At 38.0% G+C, this 12,293-nt stretch overlaps 1 protein-coding gene across 1 annotated transcript in view; it reads right to left on the reverse strand.

The window, feature by feature from the left end:
- Positions 1 to 12,293, reverse strand: part of PLA2R1 (phospholipase A2 receptor 1) — a 131,403-nt gene that overhangs the window by 41,562 nt on the left and 77,548 nt on the right. The window contains exons 14-17 of the mRNA XM_062187249.1: positions 9,892 to 9,976; positions 4,275 to 4,410; positions 3,659 to 3,694; positions 3,034 to 3,191 (exon numbers count right to left, since the gene is read on the reverse strand). Coding sequence (XP_062043233.1) covers positions 3,034 to 3,191; positions 3,659 to 3,694; positions 4,275 to 4,410; positions 9,892 to 9,976 — 415 coding nt within the window. The remainder of the gene's footprint in view (positions 1 to 3,033; positions 3,192 to 3,658; positions 3,695 to 4,274; positions 4,411 to 9,891; positions 9,977 to 12,293) is intronic.

Genomic DNA, 12,293 nt, shown 5'->3' on the forward strand with positions numbered 1-12,293 from the left:
AGACTGAGAGTTTGTATTTCCCCCAAGTGCACATGTTGAAATCCTAACCCCCAAGGTGATATATTAGGAGAAGTGTGAGGCCTTTGGAGCAGGGGGAGTGATTAGATCAATAGGGAAGAATCCTTGCAAGTGGGATTAGTGCACTTAATAAAAGGGACGCTAGAAAGCTCCCTTGCCCCTCTGCCATATGAGGACATAGGGAGAAGACACCTGTGTCTGAACCAGGAAGTGAGCCCTCACCAGACACCCAATCTGCCAGCACTTGGGTCTTGGGCTTCCAACCTCCAGAATTGTGAGAAATATATTCTGTTGTTTATATGCCACCCAGGTTATGGTATGGATTAATATAGTCCCTTTGCCCTTTCTCAGTCTGCACATTCTATACCCTCCAATAATTTTCTTTAGTAGCACAGTGGGTATTAGATCAGTTAGCAGTTCATCTAGAACACTGACAGATAGTCTACATTAACTTGGTCACAGGCTCAATAATATTTTTGCTATATAAGACACCACAAGGTTTGTCTGATTTGAGGTCATAGTCCTCAGCTAGATCATGTCACTGGCTATGCCTTCCCAACGGCTAAATCCACAGAGAGTTACTGTTCTCTTATAGGGAGTATGAACTCTGCTATCCCCAGTGGCTTCCCATACCTCAGATATAAGGAGGCAAATTGAGAGGAAAAGTGAAGAGAAGATCTACAGAGGTTCTGAGGAGAGCTAAGTGCTGCTGGAAAGATCAAAGATGCCCCTCATTGTTCATGTTGGCGGCCATTGTTTGGGGAGGGATTTTCAAACTAGCACTTTATATAAAGAAGGCGTTGTACTCTTACATACTCCCAACATATATGTTCTGCTCTCATAGGTAGCACTGTTTGGGGTTTTTAAATCATCTTGTGAGTCAGATGGCTTGGCTTCCCCTCCAAATTCAACCATTTAACTACTGTGTAACCAAGCTCTTTAGAGTCTTAGCTTCCTCATCTATAAAATGTACTAATGATGGACTTCCCACAGAAGGTTTTTGGAAAGAGTAATGGGATTAAATGCTAGCATTTGGCACAGTGCCTGACATGATTACAGCAAACATTGGCCAAGTAGCAGCTCTTTTGGGGATATGTATTTTGCACCTTGATGGACTTGTTTTCAGCCATTCACCTGTCTTCTTGTTATTGCCACCTAAGGGGAGGAGTTTAGCAACAGGCTGAAGAAACAATGTATTTTCTGATGTCCTAGGGTGTAATTTGTTGATAGTGAACATTCATTTTGAATTGAGCGCTTCATTTGTAGGAGTGGAAGGGTGGCAAAACAGAATATGAATTGAGGGTAGGAAACATCCTGGATCCTAGAGGATGTTCTGCCACTGAGTCTCTGTGGGAGAATGGGGTTGTCACCTAACTTCTCTATTTCTCAGTTTTTCCATCAAAATGTGGTAGGAGCCCTCATGTGCATCAACCTCGTGGGCTGAATGAATAAGAAAAAGGATACAAAGATGATGAAACCCCATGAGCTGCCAGTGCAGATGTTTATTTCTCTACAAGCCTTGGATGCTTCAAGACAGAGCTTCATTTTAACAATCAACTTACAAAGTTATGAAAAGATAATAGAACTTAGAGTTCATGACATATATTTAAACAATAGAAAAAGAAAATGGCTTTTCTTGCTTTCAAAGTTTTCGGAGGAAAGTTGGGAGTGAGGTCATCATTGTCCATGGCTCCTTTTTTATTTACTACACCATAGAAGAGTGTATTATTTCTAACTCCTTAATTAACAATTTTTATTTTAAAAATTGACAGAGCAAAAGAGTGTTAATTGTTAAAGGAACAACAGTAGTCACTGTGCGCTTGCTCCCCAGGTAGGACCTCTGTCCCTATTGAATTGCAATATGAGAATCAACTGCAGATTCTCTCCCCACACTGTACTCTATCTGTTGTGTGTGGGCGTGGGGGCAAATTGTTGAAATCTATGATTAGCATAGAGTTGGTCCTCTGTATATAAAGACATACTAAAAATGATCCATAATGAAGAAGGAGATGGGAGAGGGAATGGGAGGTGGGATGGGAGCGGGGTAGGGGGCATGGGGGAAGGAACCACTGTATTCCTAAAGTTGTGTCTATGTAAAAATGCATTCATTAAAAAAAATTTTAACTAAAAAAATAAAAATAAAAATTGACAGATCAAATTGTATGTGTTTACCATGTACAACATGTTTTCAAATCAGTATATCCAGCTTTATTTCAAGCAGAAAATGTGTCTCCTACATTTTTGTGTTTTCAACAAATATCACATTGCCAAGAATGTACTTGATGCTCTACAAATGTTTATTGAAGGGATACAATGAAAAAACTACATGACTCCTTGGCAGTGTATGTGATTTTAACAGGTCTTGCATAATAATCCTTACTTATTAGCCTAGTTTCTTGAAAGATTAAGTCTAGCCTTTATCTGAACTTGAAATGGAAAACTACTTAGCATTTTCTGTATAGAGTATCTACAAATTTAAAAGGAAGAAAGATTTGAAACTTTAAAACTACTCCCCTATCCAGGTATTGCTAGTCTTGCATATGCTCACATGAGCTTTATTTTCCTTCACAGCATTTGACTATTTATCCTTTTTTTAATATAGTATATAATTCTATTTACATGTATTGATTATGGTCTTTCTTCCCAGATTAGACTGTCAAGTCCATGAGAGCAGGAATTTCTGTCTGTTTTAATCACTGATAGAACCCTAATCCCTAGAAGCCTCTCAGTAAATACATGTGGAACGAGCAAATGAACTTCACAAAATAAAATGATTTACTCACCATTGTTGCTAATAAAGAATGAAGAGAAGTGAACTGACTATGCAACATAGTAAACCTGTATCTGTTATTTTCTCATTATCTCTAGAACAGGAACTAAAACAATTCTGAAAATTCTGTGGCTTTTAAGGAAAATTAAACCAATGTCTAACATCAAATACCATCCCCCTCCCCCTCCTCAGGACAGAAGATATGCTACATTCTGACTTTATCCTGATGAGCTGAGTTTGAGTACCGCTTTTATTTTGCTGTGGATGAATTCTTGCTCATGTGCAGAATGAATGGTGAGAATATCACTGCGCAGCCAGCCACAGACAAACTCAAAGGAGGACCACTCCGAGGAATGCGGATAAAAAAGGTACTCTGCGTCATGATAAAAGAGCCAGGGTGCATCTGAATAAAAAAGAAAAAAACCACCACAAATGATGCCAAAACTATTGAGAGAGAGAGAATGCAGACTTTAAATAAGGTATGCTGTGTTTGATCTCAGTTTGTAATTTGGTCACTTGGCATTTTAAAATGTACATTAAATTTCTATCTCCACACACACACACACACACACACAAATAATTACATAATTTGCTGATTTTCCTTAGTCTTCCTCATACATGGAAGCTTCAAAGATTAAAAGATCAAGGATATTTTAAAATCACATCAGGAAAATAGAGGTAAATTATGATATTAGTCCTCAATCATATTTAATAAACACTTATTTAATTTATTTTTTGACTTTTAACCATTACTTTGAACATAAGGAGAAAGGGACTTGATTGGAAGAATGTAATAACACAATAATGGTACCTCATAGCACTTTTATAGTGTATAATTAGAAATTTAGGAACTGCAAGAATGGTGCTTACCATATTGGTACCAGGATGGAATCTTGGGTCTCACATCTGCAAAGTAAAAGCAAATCACCTTGATTGACCTTTCTTCAGAGGTGAATTGTCTCTGAATTACTTTTGCTCTAATACACTATTTTATACTCTACCTTTTAAAAAATAATTGGGAAAAAAACTGGGTATTTTGTGCTGTTTTTATTGTATGGTTAAGTCCTCCTACTGGAAGAGAAGGAACCAGAAAGCCTTTGGGTTAAAGAAGGAAGGCCATGAACAATCCTTGAGGGCCTTCTGGTGCTACACACTGTGCCAGGTGCTTCTACGTACGCATTTTACAAGTCATCCTGTTTGCTTGTAAAGTCAAAGTGACATATCTTCAAGAATGTATATGTGCAATGAACTATTCTTCAGTGTTAGCTTGTTCCCTTCATTCCCAATGAATGAACTTGGCACACTGCACTGGTGTTATTTCTCATTTCCCTGTGACACACTCTTCACTAATGTATTGATATTTGCTTCATCAGGCAGGTTGTTGGAATTGTGTGGTTCAGGGTACTTAAATTTTATATCTCTGAAGCTCTTCAATGGGGACATGCTACACAAGGAATCAGATAGATAGGAAAGACCTTATTTTTACCTCTTGGAATTTTGCATATCCATTCACGTTTGGAACCACAGTGCAAGGGCAGCAGTGTTTTGTTTGCCTTATACACAGCACAATTTCTTGTATCTTCTCCAAAATAATTATTATTGTCTAAAAATGAAGAGATAACCTGCAGCAGATGAAGTTCATTATTCCTTAATGATGATCCCCACAAAAATATTCAAAAGATCAGAAAGCAGCCCTGCCCATAACCATTATAGACTTCCAGAGGAAGCTTCAGAACTCCAATTAGTGGTTCTTCCATATTTGGGAAGAACCAGGTAATAAATACTTAGGATTGTTTTTCAAGGATGCTTTTTCTTAAAAGTGTGCTATTTCTTCCTCCAGAAGGAATAAAACAGATGCAAGCTTCATTTTGAACTTGTAGTGTTTTTCTGACTGACAGGATAAGTCTAGCTGGAAGGTCCTGGGTAACCTTCTTAGAGATTCAGGGATGTGTCAGATGTGAATAAGAATTTAAAAAAAATTCTCTTTAAGGTATACAAATTTCATGTATTTCATATATACAGATTTAGGAACATAGTGATACTTCCCACCCCACCCTCCCTTCTGCCCATGCTCCAACCCTTCTTCCTTCTCCCTCTCCTATTCCCACTCTTAATTTTTACAAAGATCTATTTCCAGTTTATTCTCATAAGATTAATCTTACACTAAGTAAAGACTTCAACAAATAGTAGGAAGAAAAATTAACAGTCAAGACATGGGCTGTGAATAATCACTGAATCTCAAGATGTCCATTTCACTCCTATACATTATAGTTTAGGAACTCTATTAGTTACCACAGATCAGGGAAAACATATGGTATCTGTCTTTTTGGGACTGGCTTATTTCCCTAAGTATAATGGTTTCCAGCTGCATCCATTTTGTTGCAAAAGACAGGGTTTCATTTTTTTTATCACTGAGTAGTATTCTATAGTATATGTAAATATAAACTATAATTTCTTTATACCATCATCAGTTGATTAACATCTGTGTTGATTCCATATCTTAGCTATTGTGAATTGAGCTGCAGTGAACATGGAGGTACAGATAATTCTTTCATATTCCAATTTAATTTCATTTGGGTAAATTCCCAGGATTGCTTGGTCATATGGTAGATATATTTTTCAGATTTCTGAGGTATCTTCTCCATACTGTCTTCCCCAGTGGCTGCACCAGTTTGCATTCCCACCAACAGTGGATTAGGATACCTTTTTTCCTACATCTTCACCAGCATTCATATTTGTTGATTTCTGTCTGAGAGACATTCCAACTAGGATGAAGTGAAACCTCATTGTTGTTTTGATTTGCATTTCCCTGATGGCTAGTGATCCTGAGCACTTTTTCATCTGTCTGTTGGCCACTTGAATTTCCTCTCTTGAAAATCTTGCAAAATGGCCATTCAAGTCCTTTGCCCATTTCTAAACTGTATTGTTTGTTTTGTTGCTGTTCAGTTTCTTGAGCTCTTTATAGATATTGGATATTAGTCCTTTATCTGCTGCATAGTTTGCAAATATTTTTCCCATTCTGTTGGTTGCCTCTTGACTTTGCTGAACGTTACTTTTGCAGTGCAGAGGGCTTCTCAGCTTGACTTAATCCCATTTGTCAATTTGGGCTTTGATTGCCTGTGCTTCTGGTGTCTTTTCCAAGAAGTCTTTGCCTATGTCAATATCTTGCAGAGTCTCCCCAGTGTTCTCTAGTAATCTGATGATATCAGGTTAGAGACTGAGGTTCCTGATGCATTTTGAGTGGATTTCTGTGTAAGGTGTAAGGTAGGGGTCTTGTATAATACTTCTTCTGCACACAGGGATCCATTTTTCCCAGCACCATTTGTTAAAGAGACTGTCCTTTCTCCAGTGATTGATTTTAGCTCCTTTGCCAATGATAAGTTGGTTGTGTATGCATAGATTAATTTCTAGAGTTTATATTGTGTTCCATTTGTCTACATGTTAGTTTGTGTGTTTGTTTATTTATTTATTTATTTGCCAGGACCAGGCTGTTTTGATTATAACTGCCCTGTTTTATGTCTTAAAAATCTGGAATTGTGGTGCCTCTGGCTTTGTTTTTGTTGTATAAGATTGCTTTAGCTATTTACAGTCTCTTGTGTTTCCATATGAAGTTTAGCGTAATTTTTTCTAGATCTGAGAAGAATGTTGTTGGTATTTTGATTGGTATCACATTGAATCTGTAAATTGCTTTGGGTAGTATGGACATTTTGATGACATTAATTCTTCCATTCCACAAATATGGAAGATTTTAACAATTTTTTGTGTCTTATTCTATTTATTTCTTTAATGTTTTATAATTTTCAATCATAGAGATCTTTGACTTCCTTAGTTAAATTTATTCCAAGGCATTTAATTTTTTTTGGTAGCTGTTGTGAATGGGATTGATCTTAGGAGTTCTCTGTCAGCCATGGCATTGTGTGTTTGGTTTTTTATTTTTGTGTGTTAATTTTATAGTCTGCCACTTTAGCAATCGTTCATGAGTTCCAGTAGTCTCTTAGTGGAATCTTTTGGTTTCCCTATATATAGAATCATATCATTTGCAAATAGGGATATTTTGAATTCTTCCTTTTTTATTTGTATGCCTTTGATTTCTTCTTTTGCCTAATGGCTCTTGCTAAAACTTCCAGGACTATATTGAATAGCAATCGTGAGAGTGGGCATCCTTATCTGGTTCAAGGTATCAGTGGGAATACTTTTAACTTTCTCCATTCAATAAGATGCTGGTTGTAGATTTGATATAAGTTGCCTTGATTGTGTTGAGGAATGTTCCTGTATACCCAGTTTGCTTAAGGTTTTCATCATGAAGGGATGTTGTATTTTATTAGATGCTTTCTCTGCATCTATTGAAATAATCATATGATTTTTGTTCTTCAGTTTGTTAATGTGATGTATCACATTTACTGATTTGTGAATGTTGAGCCATCCCTGCATACTGGGGATAAATCCCATATGTTCTAGGTGAATGATCGTTCTAATATGTTGTTGGATTTAATTAGTATTTTGTTCAAGATTTTTGCATATATGTTCATCAGAGATATTGGTCTGTAGCTCTCTTTCTGTTGTTTCTCTTTCTGGTTACAATTTTGATGTGGATTCTTTTACATACATGCTAAACTGTTAGTCTGTGCTAACTAAATTCTAAGCTGTAGCCACCTTTCATTAGGAAACTATCCCTCACTTTCCACATAACTCACATACTTCATGCAAACAGAGGCACTAAAGTGTGGAGAATAAAATTTCTGCCAAAATTATATTGCTAATAAACATTTATAAAACAAGAAAGGGGGGAAATGTGGAGAATAAGATTTCTGCCAATGCACTCTTAGTGAAGATATTTTCTTCCTATAATAGAGAGTGTGACCACAAGGACTGGTTAAGGATAGTTTATGACCTACTAACAAGAAGAGCATTGGGCCCTTATGAGAACGTTGGCTTCACAAGGACATGCAGCTGGTTTCCCCAACATGCTTAACTAATATGTCTTACTAAACATGTTACAGAGAAACCTTAGAGTTACATGTTCACATGCATGCCCTGTACAATAGGCTGTTGTAATCCTTATCAATAAAGAAAACACACTGGGTTGGCCCACTGGCACTTTTTGGAAGAAAAGTTCCCGTATCCTGTCTCTTCTCTCACTTGTGCACCCCAACATTAAAGAATCAACTTTCCCTACTATTTAATAACTACCTGACAGAAGAATGGATAGACTGCAAGTAAAATTGGAACAAAACTTTAGGAAAAAGAGGATTTACAAATAATTATTTAATTTAAAAATCAAACTCAGAGAGAGAGAGAGAGAAAGCGCTAGCTCCCATCTGCTGGCTCACTCCCCAAATGCCTGCAACAGCTGGGGCTGTGCCAGGAAGAAACCAGGAGCCTGGAACTCAATCTGTCTCCCACATGGATGGCAAGGATCCAACTACTGCAGCCATCTCTAGCTGCCTCCCAGGGTACACATTAACAGGAAGCTAGAATTGGGAGTGGAGTTGGAACTTGAGCCCAAGTACTCTAATGTGAGTTGTGGATATCCTAATCAGCATCTCAACTACATCACCAAATGCACAGCACAAAAGAAGATCTTTGAACGCTATATTATACTGTTCCTTAGATGTGAACATAATTGTTCAACAATTCGGCTAACTTAAATGTGTATATCCTCAGGTTCAGAGAATAACTTGAGTTTGAACTCATTTTGTCCAGAGTGGGTAGAGAGGAACTCAGTCCACTACTTTATGGCCTTATCTCATTTAATCTGAACCAATTTGTTTATTCTTATCGTTGTCTTTAACTACCCAACTGTGCTGTGCTGTGGCTGCCATCTATGGGGTTAATTGTCCCTGCCTTGCCTGTTCATTTTCTGGCTTTGGTTTCCTCATCAGCAAATAGGTGGAAGGGACTGAGTGATCTCTAAGATCTCTTCCCACTCTGATTCTGACACTCTTTCCAAACAAGCTGTATTGGAAAGGAAATGTTCTTATTTAAAAAAACTAGCATGCCCTTATCATTATTTTTGTTCCCATTATATGCATATAGCAATCTATGTCTGTATCTATGCATCTATCTATCTATCTATCCATCCATTTCTATGCCATCTATATCATCTATATCTATATATCTATATCCCTTTGGACACAAATTTGCAGCCATCTATGTAATTCTCTATTGATCTTTACTATTTCAAAGTCTGGCTGCTCATAATTTGCCAACTGGGAGATATTATAATATTGCAGCTTTGGAATCAAACAACCTGTGTGCAAATGCTGGCTCCGCCATGTGCTGTTTTAAACAAACTACTTAATCATTCTAATGCCCACTGCACTAAGTTACGATTCAGATGAACTAGAAGCACACAGGAGTGTGCCTGGAATATTAACGGCTGAGTTACTAGGAACTGATTAAACTTTCCCTGCTGGCATTGGCTGGTCCCCATCTCACATGTGAAGCTGACCACCTGGATGTCTTTGCACACTCCCTAGGCTGGATCCCATTTCAATCTGGAATATGGCATCAATTTATTTTCTCTGTCATATTGAGAAAAAACGGAGACTTTCTCATTGCACATGGAGAAAAAAATGCAATAGTGAGTTCCCTGTCTCCTTCACAAATGTTTCCAAGGATGAGGCTGAATGAAAATGCAAAACGTCTTTTCCTTCTGAAAAGCTCGCTCTGGCCAAGAAGAAGGTGCTATCTGTAAGGCTGGCATCTGTGTCCTTTTAGAGTGAGATAAACTGCTTGCTTCTCATTGTGACACAGACAAGGGTCCTCTCTCCCATCATCAGGGCCATATGTGGGAGAGGGAGGCTGGGGTAAAGAACCCTGGGGTTATTTGAAAGAATAGCTCCTTCTCTGCCAGAGGGCCTGTGTACATGTGAGATGGTTTGGGGGTGGTTTTTGGAAATTTTGATTCCTTTTCAGGATGAGGTTCTAAAGTGGCTTTAGAACCATCTGACTAGCAAAGGCCTTCCAAGATCTTTCCAAAATTACTCTCTTGGCCCAGTTTTGTCATGGGAGATATGGTCATTATTTCTAGGTTCTCTGTGCTGGTTCTAGGGCCACTTGCTTTGAGTTTGCCTCCTTTCATCCAGTTTGGAAAGACTTACAGGAGTTCCATCAGACCATTCCCAAGAGCCAGCATTCAGTGGGTTTCTTTTAGTAAATCCAATCCAAAACTGCCTTTCTTCTGACCTAGAGAGAAGAAATAAAAATAATTCCTTCCCCTTTGAATACACAACTTTATGTAAAATAGTCAAAACATATTTTAAAGTATTTATGTAAGCAGGAAACAGTTGATGTTACCAGGCAGGGTTGATCAAGTCAACAACTATTTATTGGATATATTTGAAGTGCTATCCAATGGATGGAGAAGACATAGCCTCACATCCTATTTCTCTTACATTGTGTGACTTGTTCATCAGTTATGTGGGGAAAAGTCAATGCATACTGAGAACATGAGTTTCTCATCAGGAATGGCAATGCCTTTTGGTCCAAACAAGAACATATGCTAGTAAATGGATAAGAGATTTTCGAACATTTCTTCTTAGAGGATTTTTTTAAACCACTTTATTATGTATTTACTACTTTACCACCATATGACTTAAACTAGTTTATAGTGATTTAGTTTGTCAAATGTTCATGAATTTTTTTCTGAAAATTAGTCATCACCATCTTTACTTAATAATAAAGAGTATACAAAAGGTTTGGGGTTTTTCTTAGATTCCAACACAAATCATTCGACAGCAAATCAGCCTAAGGCATGGTAGATTAACCTCAGAAATCACCATTGGTTTAGCCTTGGCAAGAAGCTCCACAGAGAATCATCTTCCCTCCTATTAGGCAGAGTACAAATATGTCAAACCACAGAGTACTCAATAAATCAAGCAATAAAGCCTAATCGTACAATGACCCATCTCACTAGGATAATTTTCTGAGTATAATTTTGAAGAATTAAAGATTTAAAAGATTCAGAAGTCATGACAGATGCTTTATTTTCCTTAGTCAGGAAGCCAGCCTGTTCGGAAGCATCACTGCTCAGGTATCAGAGTTCCTCTGCCTGAACGATACAAATTACAGTCAGATGCAACCTCAAAAATTGGAGCCACCACAGGTGCTTGGTTGGTCACTGTGGTGACGACAATTTGCACTGAAGGTTGTGTAGGGGGACAATGAGCACCTGGAGGTTAAGCCAGGCACATTAATCTGCAGGGGAAGACTGGAAATCTCTGCACTGAGAGTTTTGTCATTCTTCTCTCACTGAATTGAGGGTTCTACCTTTTTCCTGCTATATACTGGTTCCTAGATGACAGATTGGTAGTTATTTTCTTGCCATCAATTTCCTAAATTTGTATAATTTTAAAATAAACACACACACACATGATTTGATGGAATTCCCTGGTTGTGCAGGCAAATAGTAACACACATTTGGTAGCTTTTATGTTTAGAAGCTGAAGATAAATCATTTCACAGATGCCTGGCACTAAACTCTACTATAAAGTTCAAGAGTAGAATTTATGTAAATAGAACTGACATAATCACATCCAACCTTAATTTTTGGGACTAAAACTTTTATAAAATTAATATTCGATCTTTGGAAAGCAATTTGCATGTGGTTGTTTGCTGCAGCAAACCTCACTAAAGGTTAAAGTAATGAAGCCAAATGCAACCTAGAACCATGGAGACTGTCACGTATCCCTTTATGTTTGGCCCTGCATCTGGAGAATAATCCACTTGACCAAGAAGCTTCCTAAATGTCCCTTCAGTCTCAGACAGTGTGCTTCTGGCTGTGAGCCCAGGGAGTTCTGTGTTTAGTGATTATGATGAGCATCCAGGCTCTGCAGCCATGGTCTCAGGCCAGTATCGAACAGTGACCAGCAGTCCCAAGGAACATTGAAATGTGTTCTCAAGAAAAGGGTCTTATAGTCAGCGAAAGAGCTTCCTTCCAGAGGACTTTACAGTGAGAATGTACATGACAAATTGCCAAGATTGTACATTTTGAAGTCATATTTAATCACTCACCCTCCCCTCCACTTTACCCCACAGAACACCTCATAAGACCCACATTGGGAGATGTCAAGAAGTTCCATTTTTAAGATCATTTTGTAGATGTTGAGAATTAATAACTTGATGAATATTATATATTCACCCTGTAAGGACATTTATGGGGAAAGGCCAGGATTTTCCTCAAAGTAGTCTTTTATTTTCTCTGGGATTCAAATGAGTGTTTCATGGAGATTCCAGTGCTCCAGAGCTTGACACTGAGTTCCTGGCCTATGTTTCTTTTCATTAGATGAAGGTCTGCAGCCACGGAGCCATGCTGCCCTTCAGCTAAGATATCCTCAGGGGCAGGATTTTGTCTCTTGCGTGACTGGGTCTCTCCCCAGATAGATGCTGACTGACAAGAACATTCTAGAGAAAGAGGCCAAGGGATAGAAAGGCTTACAAACAGGAGACAGAATTGCTCCTTTGAAAATAGACTAGATGAGCTCCGCATTGCTCTAGCTCCACA

The sequence above is a fragment of the Lepus europaeus genome, chromosome 1 (assembly GCF_033115175.1).
Source record: "Lepus europaeus isolate LE1 chromosome 1, mLepTim1.pri, whole genome shotgun sequence".
Classification (NCBI taxonomy): Eukaryota; Metazoa; Chordata; class Mammalia; order Lagomorpha; family Leporidae; genus Lepus; species Lepus europaeus.